A 22221-nucleotide genomic window follows, 5' to 3' on the forward strand; every position below is an offset into this window, starting at 1 on the left:
TCTCTCTCTCTCTCTCTCTCTCTCTCTCTCTCTTGACGTATTATCATGGTAACCAAATGCGTCACGCGATCAATCATGCTTTCCCACATCTCCATTTACGGTTTTTCGCGTGATATATATAAGTCGCGTGTATCGCGCGTGTCGCCGATCACTGTGATTTCAGCATTAAAATCATAGTGTAAGGATACATCAATTACTGATAATTTTGTTTTATCATTTCATGATACAATGCGATAGGGTAAATGTAAATGGGATGTAAATTGGATGTCGTCCAAATGACTGAACTCCGTGACTATTTTTGAAATGCAAAGAATTTTAACTAGCTAGTATTAATTAGCATGTTTTCTGAGAATGGCGAGCCGGGTCGGACTCGCGTGAGATATAAAATCTTCACGTAGGTTGCGTACGATATTATTATATGTAATTTAAAAGCGTCGCCCATTTTAGTGCGACGTTGATTTTTGCAATATGAAAATTTGACAATTTATTGTTCAGCATTCTTGAATATATTTTAGATATCTTGAAAGGTGTGAATTTGAAAAAAAAAAAATCTTGTGTCTTTAGACATTGTCTTGTCTATTTCTTTTTATTTCAACGTTAATTAGTATGGGTCTGATTTTAATTTTTTTTCAACTTTCTTCTATCTTGTAATCTTTTGCTGATCATCCTGATCCAGGCTACCTCAGTGACCCAGTTTGACGTTGTCGACATTACGATCGACCAAACAAGACTCGCGTGGGGACACCTTAAAGCGTAGTATCATTTTTTCACTGTGCTTCCTGGCCGATTGTAGTAGCCTCGTGTCTTGTAATAAATCAGCCCGCGAGAACGTCAATTAAATTTTCATTTATAATCGTGAAAGTATTTTCTTTATGAACGACCGCTGATTATAATCCATCGAGCGAGTAAGTCTGACAGTATAGCTGTTATTAATGAGATTAAAATAAGCCTTGCAAAATGATGCATACTAAAGCATTGTTTTTTTCGTGCGTACAAAGGCAGCTACACGTTAGTGAACAGGTGTGAAGATATACGTGCATGCTATATATCTACGCCATCTGTATTGCTCGCCATAGGTTCTCACTGTACACTCATTCTATCTGTACACGTGCGTCTACATATTCTCGTTTCCATTTAACTGCATCAGTACGCATCTAGCGAATAGTGAAATGGTCGATTCCATTATCAATTGCGAAATTTTGAATATTTTCTGTTATATACCTTTGAAGTATATCTGTTAGTCATGAAAAGAGTATGTTAGCTGATATAAAAATGAAAAACTAAAGAAAAATTAATGTTAACGATAAACGTTGTTATGTGAGGTAGTGAATTACGCCATCGCCATTTTTGATCGCAAATTATAAATCCGATGATCCAACTGCCGTATGTATTTTTTATGACCGTGACAAAAATTAAAAGTGTCATGACATCAACCGAGAATTCCGAGAGTAATAAAATGATAATACAATACACGAATGCGAATGGCGAATCTCATTTTGGGTTTGCCGTTTTTCTAAGCTACAGACCGGAAATTCGTGTCAACTTCTTTGTACGTGATTCGATGCCAAATTTCGGAAGGCCAGCAGTACCAGCAGTATGTTAATCACAATGTCTACGTCAATACATAACTTAATCTTAGACAGCCATCATAAAAATTGAATATGACTTGAATGCATAAATTTTCCTGAATGGCCTCCATATATCAATACTCAATTACTCGATATCGAATATCGAAGAATTGCAATATACATATTATAATTATCGTACCTTTTGAAATGTGCTTTAGCCTCCTCCACTTTATTCATGTCTTCCTTCAAAAGGTACACCTTGGCTCCTATCAGACAGCCCCTGCGTGAATTCAAGAAAATGTATACAATGCATATAATATAGGTAATTTGGTAAAAAAAGAATATCTCCAATTGTCTGTGTACCGGAAGTATTCGACTATGTCAAAGTTCCAATAATCGTAACCAAACGTATCCAAATCTTCTGTAGGTAAGTCGGTTAGGAGATTCAACATTTTCTCATTTCGAAACTTCCATTGATTAATGAGAAAATATTCCAAAGCGCTATTCGCAGTGAATACCTTTCTCTGGAGTTTGGTAAGCCTGTGCGAGTGAACGTTAAACATATTATTTCATAAAATATACCCAAGGTACGGCACACTCTCGTTTTACTTTTACATATTTTTATTCATTTCCTTGTTCGCTCTTCTGTTTCGTTCAATCCTTACATTTCTCGGCGGCCGCTCATTTTCAAAAATCCGTCCAGTATGAGTGCAGGAAAGAAGTGCAGAATCATCGTCAAAATGTAGTACAACAATTTACTGTTAGTCGTTAACGTGTTAGGATACCAAAGGATACCTTCCAGTGGTATTTCTTCGGTCATACGTAAACCCATTTCGACAATTTCTGCAGTCGTTATGCTTTTTATGCCGCATGATGCACAATTGTATACATGAGTTTTAGGGTCTTGAGTTACTCTATAGAAAGACATAATTAATTATTATGGGGATATATTATATGTATAGGCATAACCTGTATTATATTTCGCCTACGTTGTAATCCCTCTTTTCCAAGCTGCGCACACCATTCCCTTAATAGCAATGTCCACTGGGATAAAATCTGCAGACAATGTCGGATCTACATACAGTACTCGTAGTATCCCCTTCCCGCCGCCCACCATCATTCCCACGGGCCCATTGAAATTATCTAACCATCCTGGTACTGGTTCGGCCAGCGAAGATATTACTGGAAACATAATATTCATTGGCTGGGTATTCAGTAGTATAATTTTCATTGATTTTAATTATTATTTACTAATTACCTATAGAAGGTCTGAATATAACCACGGGAAGTACTTCACTGTATTCCGTCACTACTTGCTCAGCTAGTCTCTTCGAGAAGGTATATGTATTAGGCGATGTTCCTAAGAATCTAAATGTATTTTGGTTATTACTGAAAAGAATTGCTTGAATTTCTTTTCTCTATGCTTATTATCAGTATGCTTTTATTTATGACGTCATCGTATGCATTAAGTTTTATTGCTGTAACAGATTTTACAGTTACAATATAACAGAGATACTTACTTTGGTGTAAGAATTCTAAGTGTATGATCGTCTACGTTCTCTGCGATTTTTATTGTTTGTTTCCAATCCACCTCTGCCGGATATACTATTTCCTTCACTTCTGGTTTGTCTGCCTGACTATAAGTGGAACTTACATGTACGAATGCCTAGAAAGAGTGGACGTTTTAAATGTAAATTTTAAAGACAAATTTCACATAATTGAGACTGTAACGTATTAAGATTTCTTTTTTTTTCTTCCATTTTTAACGTCACGGTTATTAGTAGGATGTTAACCACAGAATTCCGTATAACTCAGTACTTGCACATTTTATTCCATCCTACTTACACAATACTTTTATGCATTACAGTTAAAAGGAAGTTCGACTCAGTTGTTACATATTGTAGGCTTGTCGTATTTCCTGTGTGTATATGCCTCATTAGGTGATGTAATACGGATGAACGTCCTGCCAAGGTCTCACCTTATCATGCTAAAGCAATCGTCGTGATATTTCAATGCCGCGCGTACCCGAGAAAAAAAATCACGCAAAAATTTCGGAAAAGTATCTCACTAGGATACTTCAGAGTCTCGCTCTGCACCGTTAAACAGTAATTTTCTGCGATAAGAGTTACTTGGGAGCTATCTGATTTTTGATGTGCCTAAATTTTACAAATGATGATAACTGCTTCAAATTAGTTGGGTGGTTTACAAATTAAAGAGATTATTTCGATTGATTTATTTAACTGTAAACAATTCCTTATTTTATACCACAAAAACATCGTGACAACGTCGAGTCGTATTAATTTATTTTATGAAATATTCAATCGATCAGTAAAAAATATTAAATACTCAAATATATCAATACGATAATAAAACACAAAATTTAAATGTATGCAAAATGAGTTTGACATGCATCTGTGTAGGGAAGACTGGTGTTAGTCGAAACAGGATGTGGAATAAAGTAAAAGAATTTAATCTGCCATCTGTTGATAGCGAACAAATTATATTAGCCTGCTGAGCTGCAATATTGTTTTAAGCTAAAAGTAACAATATTACAAGAAAATCAGGCATGGTTCATAGACAGTACTAATTATGATATAATACATTTGTGTTTTAATCGACACCAATTTTCTTTCTATCTTGCAATAATACAAAAAAAAATAGATTACACAATAAATATGTTTCCTGATGATAGTCATGCATGATTTTTTTTTGTTATTTCTTTAGATAAACGAGACATATATCAACCGTACAAATAACATTAATTAATGCTTTTAATCAAATGGCAAGCTTGTTACTTGTAATAAGTAATCAAAATTGATAATTATTTTCTTGAAGAAATAGTTTCTCTACTCAAGAAGTGTTGCGTGATTAAGAAGCGCCTGACATAAAAATTCTAGTAGTGTTAAAAATTTTCCAAAGAAAAATCAGAAATTTATTTATGTATGGTATATGCTAAAGCAATATCAAATCCTTACCAACAGTTGTTTCATGTTCGTAGCAAGAATACAAACATCTCTTGTTGCTCTTGCGTTCACAATAACAGCATCCTTAAGGGTGTCGTCGAATCTGACACTGGCGGCAACGTGAAATATTATGGAAACTCTTTCCGCAAGGACTCTTCTTTCCGTAGGAGCTAATCCCAATCCCTCCTCAATTACGTCTCCGTTTACGGGAATTAATTTTTCGAAACTCGAAGGTCGTTCCTCGCGAAGCTTATCGAACAGCTGAAATTTGTGTCGGATAAATAATTAAAGAAGTTTCGTACAGGAGATATTTTGCTGATATTAAAACATAAAAAGAAAGTTTGATATTTTAATAAGACCTAATTATGATTGTGTTATATTGGAAATTGAGCCTTATCTCAACTTTAGTCTCGACATTAAATTAAAAATAGTGGGCCGCAACTCCCTATAAGAAATGATTACCGATGGAAATTTTAAAGAAAATATCTAACGTGCCTCACGAAGAATAAATTTATTCTACAATCTCGAGTTTTTTTTTTTTTTTTTTTTTTTTTTTTTTTTTTTTTTTTTTTTTTTTTTTTTTTTTTTTTTTTTTTTTTACAAGGAATCATGTTTTTTGTTATACTATTTGATTTTCGCATCACCCTCTATATGCTGGAATACATACGGTATGCATTTTTGAAAACTGTCTAATACGACTTTTTACGGTTTAGGGTAATTAAAAAAATATTTAATTTTTGTTGTTGTTGTTAAAGTTGTGCACTTACCGGTAGCGTAAGGAGTGTTCTAAGCCGTCCGTCTATTGATGTTCCCTTTTTTGGTCGCATCAGCAGGAATATCTCTCGAATATCAGGACACGATCTTAGTAGCTTCTCTATGAGTACTTTGCCCATAAAACCGGAAGCACCGGTGATCAAAATACTTTTACCAGCGTAAAATGCCGGTACAGACAAAGTCCAACTTTTTTCCACTTTGACCATCTACAAGTAAGAATAGACAAAAGTTCTATTAAATACTCTCACGAGAAATGGAAACACAAAATATTTCTTTCAATGAAGTTAGCTTCACAGTGTATATTTTTTGCATGCAAGTACTATTCAGAAACATTGATAAATGGTTCTGTAATAATTTCAGCTGCATTTCTTCCAATTTATTCGTATTTTATTAAAACTTACACTTTCAACTTGAGTTACACAAACTTTATGTAATCTAGATTAAAATAATGTAGAAATATTTGTCTTCGGTTATATCGGCAATGCGACGTTCGAGGTAGAAACCCAAGTGACACGATCACTTGGTAATTGCAGGATGTGACGAACGTTTTTCACTCATTTTAATTCAGTGCTTTAGGTCTAGGGTCAATTATATTAATGTATATACTCTCCTAATTTGCATTTGAGTTAATCGTACAACGATAACGTAAGATATGATGCACGATAAACAGTATACGTATTATAACGTTGTTATATAGTGTATTTCGCTATATTTATTACTATAAATGGAAATATACAATACTTATTATTTATTTTAAGTGGAAAATGCAATCGTTTAAATAGCGAAAGAAACTTTAATTGAAATTTTATCTTTCAAATCTGATATAAAGTTCATACAAATTTTCAGTTCTTTCTAAACTTTACTTTTGACTATTGAATATTCATAGAAGGAGAGCGTCATGTTTAAAGCATTTTATTTCACGATGATTTCGGTTATAATAAATTACCATTACGAATGATAAATACTTGTGTGTACTATTAGTTAATATTGCTACCGATTATTATTTAATTAATCGTTAATTAAATTAATTAAATCGGATTTTTAGTCTATCTATAATTTTTGAAACTTATAAAAAGTTTAATTGAACCAATAGAAACTAATAACTTATATGCAGTTTCTTTTACAAGCATAAAATTTGGCAATGTTCTTTTTCATTTATTTATTAAAACGTTTTTTTTTTCCAGCGATCCATCGAATCTCCTTGCAAGAAGGCTATCAACTTCTATCTTATGGCACGAGGAGCTAAAAGGCTATCGCATGGTACTTATTTCGTTAATATAATATTTTATCAATTTTGTTTTTACCCTATTACCGCAATTTTTTATATTTATGCGACGGATATTATAAACGGATTGTTTTTTTAGTCAGCTTTCTTTTGCGGGACTACGCATACCTCATATTATCATGTTTTTCTTGTCTCAATTTTATTGTATGAATATCTTAAATTAATCGGCGGATCTTTGTATTGTGAAAATTCATTTTGAAAACATACTCTAATCAAAAAATATTCAATGGTGTGATTTAGGTTATAGTAACGTGATACCATGTGTCTTAGTTACTCTTTTATGTATCTTTAGAAAACTAAAAGAAAGAAGAGAATCAATTTTGTTATGTAAAGGTGATATCATACTATTTGATACTGGTGCTATTTATTGAATTTATGTTATTGTAGTTAATTTATTGACTGATGCAAAACGTCCATAATATTTTATGTGGTTTAGACGTAACAGAAAATATTTATTGTAACAGTTCGTATTCACTTTGTTGATTCGTATAGTTCCTATTCTGCTGCACGTTGCACCTTCCTCGACGGTTACTACTCCGATTAGAATTTAATTTTAGCCTTATTAGATAAGCAGTTTCTTTAGCCGAACCTACGTAATTATTCATTAAGAAAGTAGGCGTGTGATATTTTTCCCAACCTCAATAACTGAATTCAGAATAGATGCTGACTTGTTAGATGGCCATTATTATTATTATTGGTTATGATAATTTTACTAACGTATAATAAATCCGAAAAATATTTTTGCTTTGGGATGACTATTGAATTTTACCAAACGAATAAAAATTTAAACTATTAGTTGAAAATAATATTGATTTAGTTAAATGAATTGTATACGCGTTTAAATATTTACTCTTATTGTAATTCTTTTGTTGGCAAACACATTTATCGCATTACTACATACTACATTATTACATACCGGAAATCCCATCCACGGTAATGCTCCAACACTATTGCGTTATACTATGTTTTTATTCAATCTTAGTGTGCTTAAATATATAACGTTATTAACTATTTGCCTTGTTAATTTACTCATTTCCGTATTTGACAGTTTAGTTTAAGTTAAATCACATTATTTTTGGTAATCATTGTAATTAATACATTGAAATCCTTGTTAGCCAGAAAATGATTAATACCATGAGGATCGAATTAATTCGAAAATGTTAAAAATAACATTTTCATCGATTTTGAGTTTCTCCATAAATCATTTTGGGGTCACTTCCTTTAATATTTCTCATTGAAGCATATACATAATATACAACTAATTCTTAAAAAAAATCATATTCTTTCCAATTCCCGTGTTATTAATAATGATTTACAAACAGATGGAAATTGTAAAAGAACTACAATCCTCGCAATCGGTTGTTACGTCGAATTTAGGCGGCACTCTCGGAGGAAGTGGTTCCGACCTTGACAGCAATAATCTCCCGTCCTACATCAGTTCAAAGAGAATCTTCAAAACATCCAGTTCAAAATATTTAACGTTAGTTCCTTTTGATCCTTTACGTCAACTGAAAATTAATAACATAAGTTTAATATGTTATATGTATATTCTATTGATTATCATATACCCGAACCTGTGCCCAACATTTTATCATATATTGTGGGCATTAGAGATTCGACTATTGGGATTAAAACCAAAAAAGGTAAAAAGAAGCGAAAAAAAGTGGAAGTTGAAGGAAAGGACGAAATCATAGGTATTCCTTCTGAGATAGTGGACCCATTGTATGACGAATACGAAGAGGATCAATTAACTTCTTTGTGGTCATCATCAAAGCCTACGTTACAACCACATGCTTGGAAACTAGTATACTTATTTTTTTCTTCTTTTCAATTTTACATTTATCTGGCTACTCTAACCTAAATAGTTCAATCCTTAATAGCTTTCAACAAACAAGTATTTCTCTTGCGTGACGGAATTGTGTTTCTCACCCGTCTGGCTGATCGATAGTTTCCGGAAATTACCGTAACACTGAATATATCTGTAACTAGTAGCACAGAGAAGTATGTGTATGTTTGTGTATATACACTTTATAGAACAGTACCTTGATTGCCATTACTTCGATTTACCTCTGAAAATGGAATTCTTTATTCCAATTTATTTATCTAAATTTCCTTTTTTTCAGTTTCGAGAATGGACCGAGTCGCAGGTTATTGTTTAATTTTACTTTTATTTTAATTATTAATCTTATTTATACAACGATAATAACATTACACAGTTCTATATCATTAGTAATTCCCTAAAAAGAATGTGTCTTTGTCTAAACCGCATTATCTTTTAATCGGTGATATACTTATTACATTATGCAACGTTACTGGATAATATTTACATGAGGATATTAAACAGTTACTTTATTTCGTCTAGCCAATTCCAGGCAAAATAAAAAACAGAAGCAAGACTAAAAAAGCACTGATGTCAGTAGAAAGAGATAAGGCAGCAGCGGCCGCTATTGAAGCTGAGAAAAACAAGTGAGTATATTTATAGTATACGTAATACTGTTTGGTTCAATAATTATTATTAGATAATCATTGATTTTTCGATTAACTTATAACTTGATAATAAGTTGAAAATTGAGGGGCTCCTTGGGGCGAATGATCATTCAAATATTTACGTATGCAGTAATAATTATACAATCGCAAGTAAACTAATTTACGATGAAATTATTAATCTTTATATGGTAGTAGAGATAATGTACACATAATTTTAATAATTCTATCTGTATTTATTTTATTCACTCTTACGCACTTCACGGTTACCAAGTCTAGAGATAAATATTTAAAGTTTTCAAATTTCTTAATATTCTCTAAAGAAAATTTACCTGCAATTATAAAGGCCTTATGTAATTTTTATGACCTCATAAACTCTCCTCTTCGCTCCACCTGCAGCCCTTTCCCTACCATACTTCCTACCATCCACCGGGAAGGTGCTAATTTCCGATAGCTTCCGCCAGTCGTGCTCTGAACTTTGTTACGTTCTCTACTGACTTAACGAATTTGACATACGTAAAAAGAAAGTGAATAAATAGAAGTTAAAAATGACTACGGATGATTCGTTAGAGACCATTACTTTTTTTACTAATTACGCTGAAAGTGGACGTGAGAAATGTCGTAAGGAAAAAGAACGGTGGGCTTCTGTATATCAATTCGAAATAACGATTATTATTAGTCAAATGAACCAGTGTGTCGATATAATTTAATAACGCTATGTCTATAACATAAAATTGTTGTATCAATGTCTTTAGGAATCGACTGATAAAAGAAATGCACGAGGAGATTCGATTAGAAAAAATTAATTCTGAAAAACAAGCTTTACTCGAAGAACAACAGGCTGCTATGCGTAAAATGCAATTGGAGAACACGTGGTATACGGTATACGACAATGACAGAGCGTTTATGGATTATTCCATTGCGAATAATGAACATGATGAGGTAAGTTTGTGGTATGTTTTTTATTATAATTAGAAAATTTTTTTAATTATTAAAACAAAATTAATAAAAATTTATAAGTTTGTAGCTCGCGGCTAGTACACACATTTCGTGCGATTAGGGAAATAAACCTACAATTATTGTTGGGATGCTTGAAGTGAGTAGTGTGATAACTCTACTCACTGAGCTACCAGCCCAATTTGTAAATGTTACTTCAGTTAAGAATTATAATCGTCATTATTGGATCTTCAGTAGTGGATTTCGGCGAGCTTAGATTGTTTAAAATGTTATTTGTTCTTTAGTGGCTGCAGTTTATGAGCTGCGATGGTTTACCAGATCCTGGAGTATTATCAGATATGAACACATACATGTTTTTATGGTCTCTGGAAGACGAGGATGTGGATATGGATTTGCTTGCTGAAAAATATGAAGTTGTAAATGATGTAAGTCACAGTAAGGAGCTTCATAATTATTTATGTTCAATAATTCATGATGGGACACCATCATTATAGACAGTCCTTACTACACTCTAGATGTCCAATCACGATTAAATTTTAGATGTTTAGGCATAATTCACTATAGTGACGGTCTATCAGCTTCGCGTCCCCATTTATCTTTGAAAATTTCCTTAAAAACCGTAATTTAAAAAAAATATATATTTCATCGCTGTTCAAAATAGAATTATGACCTCCTGATCGAAATTAATGGTTGCTTCTTTGGTTCACCTGAATCAAAAAGGAAAATTAATAATTATTAATTAAAGAAAATTATACGTGACATCCTGTATAACTGCGTCATATATCATAGAACTTGAACGTGAATTTTTATTTTACTGCGTTTATACATTGCTATACATTAATGCACAATATTTATAAATGTGTCTTATAATGGATTTTGTAATAATTCCAAGTACAATTAACGAGATAATATGAAATATTTACTTTCAGCTGCTAATGAAGTTAGACAATGTAATAAACTTTTCTACCATGAAAGAACCAAGTTATCTGAACGAATGTAAATTAGTAAGTCAATACATTGTTAATTAGAATTCCAATGATAATTCCAAGGATGTATTAATAGTCCTGTAACTTGTCCTGTAATATTTAATACGTTTTATTATAGAATATACAATATGCTTATTATACATAATTTTACCGTGTTGTAATTAGATCAGGCAAGAATTCCGAAATAAGTTACAATTTTGGCTGGACAATGCCACTTATCGTTTATTACGTCAGATTGAAAGAGACATGGTTAGAGAAGATTTAAAAAATTCTCGATATTTTAAGGAAGCCAAAGAAATGATTTGTTGTGTATGGGCTTTGATAAGACTTCCAATTAGCATCAAACAGGTGTCAGATAGGGACAAGTAAGTAATTATTGCTTATAAAGCTTAAACGGAAGCGTCAATGATTTCATTCTCCCATTTCCTTACAAAGATTCTTTTTTCATTCGATGAACATTAACTATTCTGTTAAAATATTGGAGAAAGAGGTTTTAATATTCTAATCTATATTGATACATAAGCTGTATTAAAATAATTGTATCTCTTTTAATCTCCTATCTGTTGAAAATTCTATTTTACTATAGATTTTGTTAATAACAATAAAAATCATATTTTCTATGTTCTAATACTCTTTACAGAGATGGTATTTCATGTTTGATATTTCACTTTAATTGTATCGTTATAAATGTTTATTAGTTGGAAAAATTATCATTAATTATCAATATTTATTAAACAAATCTTTATTAAACGTTGACGAAGAATTTTTTGACAAGTTTTTTAATTCTTTTTAGAAAACCTGTTGAAGTGACGTTCAATGAAATCGATTTGACGATAAAAATGCCAATGGATATGGATTGCTACTGTATGGCAATACGTGGAATGTGGGCTAAGTATGATTATTTTTCGGATCAATCAGCTTCATTTGAAATGCCAGAATTACCTGATGAATATCAGATGAACATGGGTTCGTATTGGTTTAACTTTGTATATGCATTTAAAAAAGAACAGTTCAATATCACTTGTTGCACGTCCCACACTACAAATCCAAGTGTGTTATTTCTTTATACTTTCTATGATTGTCACTTTTTAATACACTTACAAGTGTATTGTTATTCTCACACATTCCACTTGGATTTACAGTGCATCGAGCAACTTGACTCGAGAAATTTATGTTTATAAAAATGCTTTTCAATAATGCAGATTTATTGACGTATTGTGAAAACGAGTACGAGACAAAATTAAGAATACGCGAGGAGCAAGTGGAGGGTCGACAGATGAGATTGGAGGAGAAAAAAATGCTTTTGGAAAGAATGACAAACCCACCGCCAGTGTTACCAAATAAACTTGAGAAAAAAGCAAAACAATCAAAAAAAACGTCGGTTCAGTATGGTCGTGTAAAGAAACCGGAACCTGAACCAGAACCGGAACCGCTTCCATACTTACCAACGCCGGATGAAGTTATATTACTTAAGGAAGGTACGCATATACGGTATGGTTTATACAACAAACAAAACTGTAAATAATTGAAAATTTATTGCCTTTGAGTATATCTGAGCTATACAAATTTGACAAATTCTGCATTGTTCTTATCGTATCTTGTTTTAGAGGAAATGCGGAAGGAAGTGAGAAGATTATTATTTACCCGTTGCGAGAAAACCGAAGTGAATTTACGAAAGTACTCGATATTGGGCGGAGTATTTTACATTGACTTGGTTTACCAACCCCCTCAACCAAAGGATATGAGGAGGGAAATTTTTCTGACCACCCGTAAGCATTTATTTCTAAACTATTTTATTTATTTCTATTTTCACATGAAAATAACTAGCATGCTTACCCGAAAGACACACTTTTACTTTTCAAATTTACCTAACTATATATTTTTAAAAAATGGTTCAACAATGATACTGCAATGTATCCGAGCAGATAGAAAGTTTATTGTTGCATATCTACTTCAGTACGCGCCTTATACATACGTATAACGAATAACAACAATAGGCATTAGTTGTTGAAATACTTATTTCTAATCTATTTGGAGCCTCCATTTTTCGTCACTTTTGATTATCATCACTATTATAGATGAAAATTCATATTTTACTTGAACGGCCTTCGATCCTACACATGAGATAGTCTCCACACAATATTCTACACAAGCTTTCTTACGCAATCAATATCATACACAAAAATATTAAATACGGAGAAATGCCGCACAAATATGTGCATATCATTATTCTACACCTGTGCTATGTTCATATAGTACGTCCACGAGTTCGATGTGCTTTTTTTTTGACAGATTGAAAATAATAGTCTCCAGCAAAGTACATGTGTTACTGCATAAAATGTCTGTTACAAAGTATGCATATACGTGGTTTTGCATAATAACATACATATTATGCATCAAGGGCGTAAAGGAGGTTTTTTTGACGAGTGTGAAGTTTGCCACACGTGTGACGCAAGGAGAGCGTTCACAGGAGTGAAATTATATCCCTTCGCCCTTGATGCACACGACATTTTTCGTCCGGCTCCATTCGGAAACGTGTTGACTATGTTAGATGGTCAACGGCAATCTTTCTACAGACTCGATCAATATCCCTCTAGTGCTGTTACCACCGATAAAAAAGTTTATTTTACGATTTCTAGAGTAAAACGAACGCTATAGCGGGCCAAAAAATTTGTATTGTATCTAAGATGCAAACTTATATCTAGAATGCAATATTATATTTTCTCTCCCTTTCTTATAATAGTAAAATATAAAAATTATTTTAGGTTGTAGAATAAGATTTTAAATTTTAATAAATGTTGAAGCATAAAAACTCATTGCTACAGATATGAATTCGCAACATAGATATCATCCTTTTCACCAATATCGTTAAAGGTGGCATGACCGTCGTTCTAGTGTTAATAAATGATAATGTAGATGACAACAATAATTATATAGTAATAGGTATGCATATAGATATATGCATGTTTGTACAAATTCTTATTTTACATATTTTATATTGTTCATCCACGCATTGCCACATTTCCAATTGAAATACTCCGAGTATTTTCTTCCTTTCTAAGCACGCACGCATCACTCATGAGATTGTCCCCTCGACTTTCGAAGCACATTTCCTACGCTGTGGAGCATTGCTTCAGTTTGAAATTTGTGTTACACAGGGCCTTTTTTAATCTTTGCCAAAATATCTTTTTAGCACAATTGTCATTACCGTTCTTGGGCCAGACTATATAAGTCTTAGTAATCATCAAATACTGAAGTATTTTTGGCCGCATGTTTTTCGGTATCTCCTCCAGTAAAACAAGGATTAAACAATCCCTGCACATTTCCAAAAGTCTATGCTGGGCCAAGTACATTTCGAATTGACACCACTGTGACTTCAGGAACGAGTCGCTTATTACCAGTAGAAACATTCTACTAAGGTCCATTCCACTTATTATGTTTTCAAGTATACTCACTCCCACCTATGACAATAATACGTGTGATAAAATAACAATAACAAAAACAACAATAATAAATGTCAATAATTCAATTACATCTGTATATTTATTATTTGTTATTATTAGACTTTTCGTGAAAAAACTTATGTCTATAATTAAGCCATTAATTTTTAGCACCTGAAAATCACGTTCATGAAGACAAATTTTTATGCTTGTACTATCTTCGATATTCGGTAACAATTCTTGAATTACCCAGTTTCTGTTCTCATCGCTGTAACTGACGAAAACGTCATAGACATATATTCTATCCTCGGTGCGGTTAGAATTTATATAACCAAAAACCGTAGCATTTTTTATTGTGACCGCATAGTACCTGATGTACCACCTGTTAAAAATGATTAGTCAGGATAATTGTTTGAGTGTTATAAAATAATGTTCATCATGTTACTCATGATCGTATTTCATCATTTTATTTACCATTTCCAGTATATGAGACCGCTCACTAATAATATAGCAATGACTAGGAAGAGAGTGGTATATACTGCATAACCCAGTGCTGGGAAGAATTTATTCATATCCTGGACTGTACAGAATTCACTAGTATTCGTGAATACTATTATCTCAGAGCTACTTGTATCGAAGCAAAGATAAGTAGTTGGCTGATGATAGTCTACCACAATTAAAGAGGTCTGCAAGTAAAATATTGTGTGTTTAATCAGTGTCAGATACTTGGAGAAAACTCTTATATAAAGTTATAGAAACAATTTGACTTTTCACTCACCGTGTTGTTATTGATTGCAGAATATGATTCCCATCTTGTCTGTAACAGTACAATATTGATTGTTATAGGCATACAATCTAACTGGGGATTCTTACTATATTTCTTAGCAGTCAAAGGTAATAGTTTACTGTATAATGTTTGAAGGTATGGTATAATACCTCAAATGACGCGTCATTTTCAAGTCTCACATATTCCATTAACTTCTTAAGATTACAGTTGCATATAAGTTGATTGTTTCCCAGACTTAAATAATGAAGTGTCTTCATATCGAGCAGCATGGCGTCGGTAATAACGTTAAGTGAATTTGAATGTAAAAAAACAATTTTCAGGTTTATATTATTTGTAAAAATTATCTCGTCCCAAGATGTCAGAAAATTCCAGCTTACGTCCAAGTATTGCAGTTTTGTAAATGCGTGAAATACATTTTCTAAGTTGACAATATTGTTGCATCGAATATTCAGTGTTTTCAATGATGTCAAACTTGTCACCATCGATATATTTCGGAGACCAACTCCTGCCATGTGCAATTCTTGCAACTGTTTCAAGTTTAAAAATTGTCTGTGAGTGATGTAAGGACCCAGTGCAGTATTATACGAAATATCTAACACCATCAGTTGAGTCAAGTTGTCAAAGATATTTTCGGTCAGGTACATCAATGAACTTCGGCACAGAGACAATTTTAATAAAGTTGACGGTAAATTACTCAAGAAAATAGAAGATTCCCACTTAATTTTAGATTCCGTGAGGTTCAAATATTTTAAGGAATTAAGTCCTGCAAAGGACTCGCTCTCAAGAGTCATAGCGTCTCGATAGGGATTATCAAATTCACAGTGTCTGTTGTAACTTATATCGAGTACAGTCAAATGATTAAGGACGTAAAAGATATTCGATGGCAAAATCAAAATATTGTTGAAGGACATATGAAGCTTTTTCAAATTTCCTAGATTATAAAAAAATTCTTTTTGAATGTGCGTGATATTGCACTTTCGTAAATCTAATTCGTAAAGCATTGGCATGTCGGGAAACACTGACGATATTACTTCTGAAAAAAAAAACATTTCAATTATTATCTGACTTTTAAAATATTATTCAATCTATTGATACCTGTTTCTTCTGTTGTTTTAGCAGATTCTGGGGTAATTTCACGTTTCGTGCCCAGCAGAGCTGATTTCATTTCAACATTTGTGTTCTGATTTTCATTGTTGTCATTAAAATTATTTCCAAATAGAGATAAAGCTTCTAAGGAATACTGTACAGGCTTCAGTACGTCGTAAGGAACTTCTTTAAGATTCAAATTAGCGAGACTCAATATTGTCAAATTTGATGTTTCCTCAGAACTTTGCAGACTCTCCATTAGTGTTATTAAATCTTTTAACGATATGGCTGCTGATGACAAATCCAGATTTCGTAATGATTTTTCAAAGAATTTGAAAGCTCCTGCAAACAATAAATCACGTAAAAAAAAGAACTTCTATAGTGTACTTTTAGTGATAATCAAATACCTGCTTTAACGGTCGAAATATTAGTAAATTTCATGTTTAAAGTTTTCACAGAAGAACTTTCTAACCATTTAAACGTTTCTGTAGTTAATTCATCGAAATATGTTCCTTGAAAACTGAGAGTTCTCAAATTTGGTAATGCAGATACATTATTTGTATCATTATGATACCGCCAAAGTAAATTGTTAAATTGACTACTGTTTTCTTCGACATACAATCCCGTTAAATTTTCCAATTTCCGAAATAAATAATGCCATGTATATAATCTGCTTTTATCCAAACGCACATTATTTTTCTTTATTATAAGATTTTTTAATCCTGAAATTACAAAAACATTCATCGATATTTCACTTTTTCTACATGCTGCATAGATATTCACTTTTGGATATAATCAAAAAATATATTTCTCTTTAAAAAAAGCAAGATTTTTTAAATTGTTGTGTACTTAGAATTTTTATGCAATAATACCGAAATTTAGTTACCGTCAATGTTTTCAAATGTGTCCTCATTTAGATATTGTATGATGTTGTCTTTTAGTACCAAGTTGTGAATGCTGACTTTGTGCTTCACATCATAAAAATCAATGAAAATTCGATTTTTATTAATGATTGAAGGTAAATCGAAAAGCACATTATGCCGAATAACGGTTAAAGTATTGCCATTAAAGCTCCTGCAGGAATATACGATTATGCTTTGCAGTGTAAGATTTTTCGCACAATGAGCAATGCAATCAGTATCGTAATCGAAATCAGTAGATTCTGGAAATAAAAATGATACAATATAATTTTTGTTATGATCATACATATATAGCAGAAAGTTGGGTCCTACCAGTAAGCTAAAAAAAATTCCATGAAAATCGAATTGGCATCAAAATTTCTGTTATTTATAACTTAAAAAAGGCGAACCTTACGAATGATTAAATTTTTTCATTTAGGAACATTATTAGGCCATTCAAATGATTATTCAAAAGTCTTGCATTTGTTTTATCGGCAGGAAACGGAAGTTGTCATAAGTTCCGATTTTTGCCTATCCTAAGATAAGTAAGAATCGAGCGGACTCTTGTGGTTTTTTGACGCTCTGGATTCAGCGATAGCATATAAAAAAATTGATAAACTATGAAAAAACTATGTAACCAGGAGATAAAATTCAAAAGCGAGCTCATGGGTCAGCAGCAAGCCCTACGTTACCGGAGAGTCGTCTACGAAATTTTAGTATTGGGTATATGTTCTTTTACCATATGAAATGGATACAAAATATTTCCAGTTACGCCGAGGTGTCAAGTTCATAACTGTTAGCTATAACATCGAAAAGTTTTTAACTTTCCAGCGAATTTCGAAATCGAATTTAATTTTATAGAAAGACTACTTTTCATAGATTTCGGAAAATATAAGATCGTAAACTACTACTCTTGGTTTAGCCTGAAATCGGGGTTTAATATTACTCCCTGTTTTTAAATAATCGACTGATATGGTCGCTCACATTATACAAAGGATATCAGGCTTCATTATTCACCGATAACACTTTCACTCATATCAAAATCATTATATCTATAGCTTTGTCTTAAGAAAGTTTTTCTCGATATATAGTAATCCAGAAAACAATGATTATATACAATCACATAAAGTTATGCATAATCACATAAACTTGTATAATATATAATCAGACCTAAAATTTTACAAGAATCCACTAAATAATATTTTGAAAAAGTAGTTTCATTCATAAATGAGTTGTTTATTATAACTATTTTACAGAGCATCAATTGTGCAGAGTTTACATTTTCATTTTTGTAGAATTTTAAATCTGTTCGCATAGAGACAAATTTTTGATCTGATTATATACAATTTTATATGATTACATATAATTATTTTGTCCAGAGTGATTTGCAAGTTGCAAATTGTATTAAATTTACGATTGACTAGTTCATTAATGATTATGTAAAGATAAAATATTTCACCCCACCTGTTAAACACTAAAATTTTGGAATGTTTAAAGTGAAAATTTATTTTATTATTACAATAAAATAAAATACCTTTAATTATGATTTGGCCATTATCATTAAATGCTATTACGAGTTCTGTAGCATTGGTTGCCCGTTGACATTTCTTCATACTGCATACTGCTGCATAATATAACGGAAGGATGACAATTAGAATAGTATATTTTAGTAGTGTATGTAAAGAAATTTTAGTGATTAACATTGCTTGATATGTATTGGTATTTAGCGAAATCACTTAATCCCGATCAAGTTTGTGTGCAACTTATTTCGTTAATATGAATACATTTTATTGATACAAATCGGAAGTGTATATTCGGTATTGCAACACAGTTGTTATTTATTTGTTTACTTGTAACTAAAACAATTGTATATTTACACAATTTTTTATATATCGATTACACTTGCATATTTTTTTATAATTTATTATTATCAATCTTTTACTTGTTTACTTGATCTGTTACACACTTCAACAAATGGGAATCGCTTAAGACTGTTTAAACCTCAATATTATGTTACATACATAATTGCTAAAAACTGATAAGTCTCTTATTCGCTGTGTCATATGTATATAAACGGAAATCAATATGAATGTAACGTATTATCAGATAAACTGATAGTCCGATCTTGATATTTTCGTATAGGTTCAGCTGGTACTGGTTCGTTAATATTTCGACTTATCAAAAGTTTTTGTGTAAGTGTGGGTGTAGTAGCTTAATTCTCATAAATAAATAATCTTAATCCGACGTATGAGTGAGTGTGTAAAATTTGATTTTGTTAATGCTTTTATGAATTATTCAAAACAATTTATATTTATTTAATAGATAACTATGAGAAAAAAACATGAAATGTAAATATATCGTTTATTGATATTTGTATTTTGTGCAGTTTTATTCATATGAATATTTAAAAATCACACGAATATATTACACCCAACTGTATGCACATCAGGTTAAAGATATTGTAAGACTGCTGGATATGGAAGTTCGAGAGATAATTAGGAAAAAGAGATGGTTTATTAGATTAGTGTCTGCATCCAGTATATTTATTTGTTATATTTATGTAATTTTCATATGGTTGCTGCATAGCAATTGAATGCAATATGATATATTGTAGCGTAGGAGAAAAGGGTTATGAATAATTCGATAAAAAATTCTATAATTTAAATAAAGTGTCATTTACGATCTTGGGTTCTTTTGATTTTTTAGTGCAAATTCCAAAGGAGCTGAAATATGTACCGTTCTCTAAGCCGTACAAGGCACCACCTCCTGCTAAAGATTCCGAAAGGTCACCGGAAGTCATCGAGGAGGAAATGAAAGCTCTGGAAGCTGCAATGGAAGCCCTCGCTTTAGTGACTCTCAAGTGAGTTGTTCAATAACCATTACAAGTAGGTACATATTATGTATAGGTGTCAGAGATTTTAGAGTAATCATAATAATTAGATACATTGAGTTACAAAAGAAATTGCATTGGTTGCAGGTTACCTGAGTCTGTTCTTTGGTTTGAGCCACCATTGGTGGCTCACTGGATATCGGAAAAGAAAATTTGGTCTACGCAGGACGTTCATGATATCAAATACAATGAGGAGAAGCAAATCATAAATTTCAGAACCGGAAGGCTTGGTGTTCACGGCCTTGCAGGATTCCGATTTATCAATTTGCCTTTTCAAAGTTGGGAACTTAAGCCTGAAATGGGAAAAGGAAATGGTGGTGGTGTTATCTTGAGTATAACAGCCGCCATTGTTCAAGCTGAATTTATAGTCAGAGTACGTGAAATCACTTTGTTTGTATATTCTTGAAATTTTTGCGTTTATGAAATTTTTGAAAAAAAAAATGGAAGATAGCTTTATGAAATATTTATTCGTTAAATTATGCCTAATTACAGATGTAATTGTTACTTTTTAAGGAAGATCTGGTCTGTTTGCATTCTTTGATTGGTGGCACGACAACTGCTTTACAGAATATAGTGGGTGAATATATGAAGTTGCATTTTCTTATACGGGTTTGTATAATCGAATTGTATTAGACTATATTAATATATTAAATTGAATTGCAATACATATTGTTAATAATATGAGTACAGTCAGTACGATTTTGTGTTTCCAGTTCAGTAATTCTTTGATTTATTTATCTGCTATATGTATGATATTTAATTTTTTCAAAGTTTAATTGATATAATGATCTACTTGATATACGTTTACCGTTACGTTTTTTGAATCTTAGAAAATGCGTGAAGGTGGATGTGATCTCTTTCCTGAACGGGACGCATACAGTTATGTGAAAGGACTTCCGGTAAAGCATCCTGTAGCCGAAAAACATTTGCAAACTTGCATGGGCCTCTTGTGCACGGCTTTTAATTTTTCTTGGTCTCGTTGGAATGCAACGTGCAGTCCGAGACAGATTGTTATGCAGTTCAAAGAATTGCATGGATGCATTGCAAAACAGGTATAACATAAAAAAATAAAAAAGTTTTGATAGTCATAATATGTCAAGGAAATGATACAGAGTTAGAAAAATATAGTCAAATAACATTACTCAAAGTTAATTTTTGTAGCAAGCAGCTTTTTCCTTGTGGACATTCAATTTAACGCCACCTACATTATTCTATTACAAGTAATAATTATTAATTTAAATATTATTTTAAGCGATCGAATATGATGTTGTTGGTGACACCACTTCAGGCAATGGTGGTCAACTGCACGGAAGTCAGTCAAGAATTTTCTGATCAGCCAATGGAAGGTGATAAAGCAAAGGTATAAGAAAGAAGGACTGTACTTTTGTTCTTATGAAACTTTAACGAATCTATTTCGATTGTAGTTTTACGCGGATATTTATCACATGGCGTTGCATAATGTTGGAATCAAGAGTCGCATTTTGATACAGAGTGTTTCTTTTAAACTCGCTACGACGGTGTCAAAATTGTTACAGTGTACTAATGTAATTAGTATGTCTTCGTGACACTTAATTGTTGTGTTTAGTTACCTTTTCGTTCATGTGCAATATTTCGATGAAATTTGCTGTATTAATGACAGCGATGCAAAATAAGAAAATAATAGTATTAATTATAAATATGGTTAACGCATAACTTATTAGTTGATAAATTACAATTAATATAGCAATTATGATGGGTGGTAGTATCATACATGACTGTTCTGTTATGAACCATGATTTTTCTACATTAAAATAATATTATTTTCATTTCGACTCTAAATTTTTTAAGAAGTTGTCAATGGTTATGCACTATTATAGTATTGTAATGTAGAATTTTTTAAATGAGAAATATATGTTTTTGTTGCAAGATAATATGTATTATTCTTTATGTTTATATGCTACAAAATGAATCCAATTATGTTTCAATTTCTTATACATATGCGAATTATATAAGATAAAGTTGCACAATTCTGAAATAAAGAAAGTTATAAGTGATTCAAAAATGTAGTAAGCATGCTCCGTAAAACCTTGCCCTACGTTTACAAGATTTTACAGTACAAATTT

At 31.9% G+C, this 22221-nt stretch overlaps 4 protein-coding genes across 20 annotated transcripts in view; 2 read left to right on the forward strand and 2 right to left on the reverse strand.

The window, feature by feature from the left end:
* Positions 1-5849, reverse strand: part of LOC107263730 (fatty acyl-CoA reductase 1) — an 8234-nt gene extending 2385 nt beyond the window's left edge. For 2 of the 3 annotated variants that reach the window (XR_003058561.1, XM_015731239.2), the window contains exons 1-9: positions 5707-5849; positions 5299-5511; positions 4544-4792; positions 3089-3234; positions 2827-2936; positions 2558-2750; positions 2234-2482; positions 1932-2108; positions 1768-1848 (exon numbers count right to left, since the gene is read on the reverse strand). Coding sequence is in view for 2 of the 3 variants with exons in the window: in XM_015731239.2 (XP_015586725.1) it covers positions 1768-1848; positions 1932-2108; positions 2234-2482; positions 2558-2750; positions 2827-2936; positions 3089-3234; positions 4544-4792; positions 5299-5511 (1418 nt within the window). In the remaining variant the exon portion in view is untranslated. Of the gene's footprint in view, positions 1-605; positions 805-1767; positions 1849-1931; positions 2109-2233; positions 2483-2557; positions 2751-2826; positions 2937-3088; positions 3235-4543; positions 4793-5298; positions 5512-5706 lie in introns of those variants that run through there. The other variant, XM_015731240.2, reaches the window with a different exon arrangement.
* The window catches only part of LOC107263732 (chromosome partition protein Smc-like), a 24448-nt gene extending 16405 nt beyond the window's left edge, over positions 1-8043 (forward strand). For 6 of the 8 annotated variants that reach the window (XR_003058562.1, XM_025081052.1, XM_025081051.1 and 3 more), the window contains one exon: positions 6490-7601. The gene's annotated coding sequence lies outside the window, so the exon portion shown is untranslated. Of the gene's footprint in view, positions 1-6489; positions 7602-7912 lie in introns of those variants that run through there. The other 2 variants (XR_003058564.1, XR_003058563.1) reach the window with 2 other exon arrangements.
* A 39-nt stretch (positions 8044-8082) lies between these two features.
* Positions 8083-22024, forward strand: LOC107263729 (protein CASC1). 6 transcript variants are annotated; one of them, XM_015731233.2, is made up of 16 exons: positions 8083-8233; positions 8714-8737; positions 8953-9056; positions 9830-10016; positions 10316-10456; positions 10961-11035; positions 11183-11382; positions 11811-11983; positions 12220-12495; positions 12625-12786; positions 19936-20089; positions 20207-20492; positions 20633-20728; positions 20950-21171; positions 21372-21479; positions 21544-22024. In XM_015731233.2, exons 1-16 carry the CDS (start codon positions 8132-8134, stop codon positions 21682-21684), a joined length of 2451 nt encoding a protein of 816 aa, XP_015586719.1. In that variant the 5' UTR covers positions 8083-8131; the 3' UTR covers positions 21685-22024. The 6 variants fall into 6 exon arrangements, with proteins under 6 accessions (XP_015586719.1, XP_024936813.1, XP_024936814.1 ...); XM_025081045.1 differs by having other exon boundaries at positions 20633-20692; XM_025081046.1 differs by having other exon boundaries at positions 8233-8394; positions 21544-21684.
* On the reverse strand, positions 13315-19477 carry LOC107263728 (toll-like receptor 13). 3 transcript variants are annotated; one of them, XM_025081043.1, is made up of 10 exons: positions 19107-19477; positions 18764-18853; positions 17217-17492; positions 16738-17052; positions 16340-16672; positions 15394-16277; positions 15236-15274; positions 14932-15143; positions 14632-14839; positions 13315-14478 (listed from the first exon to the last, which is right to left on the reverse strand). In XM_025081043.1, the coding sequence occupies exons 2-10, from the start codon at positions 18840-18842 to the stop codon at positions 14131-14133; spliced, it is 2694 nt and encodes an 897-aa protein (XP_024936811.1). In that variant the 5' UTR covers positions 18843-18853; positions 19107-19477; the 3' UTR covers positions 13315-14130. The 3 variants fall into 3 exon arrangements, with proteins under 3 accessions (XP_024936811.1, XP_024936812.1, XP_015586718.2); XM_025081044.1 differs by having other exon boundaries at positions 15394-15495; positions 15622-16277; positions 18764-19477; XM_015731232.2 differs by having other exon boundaries at positions 18764-19477.
* Positions 22025-22221: the final 197 nt, after the last annotated feature.

Source organism: Cephus cinctus, unplaced genomic scaffold (genome assembly GCF_000341935.2).
Source record: "Cephus cinctus unplaced genomic scaffold, Ccin1 Ccin1_scaffold0160, whole genome shotgun sequence".
Lineage (NCBI taxonomy): Eukaryota > Metazoa > Arthropoda > Insecta > Hymenoptera > Cephidae > Cephus > Cephus cinctus.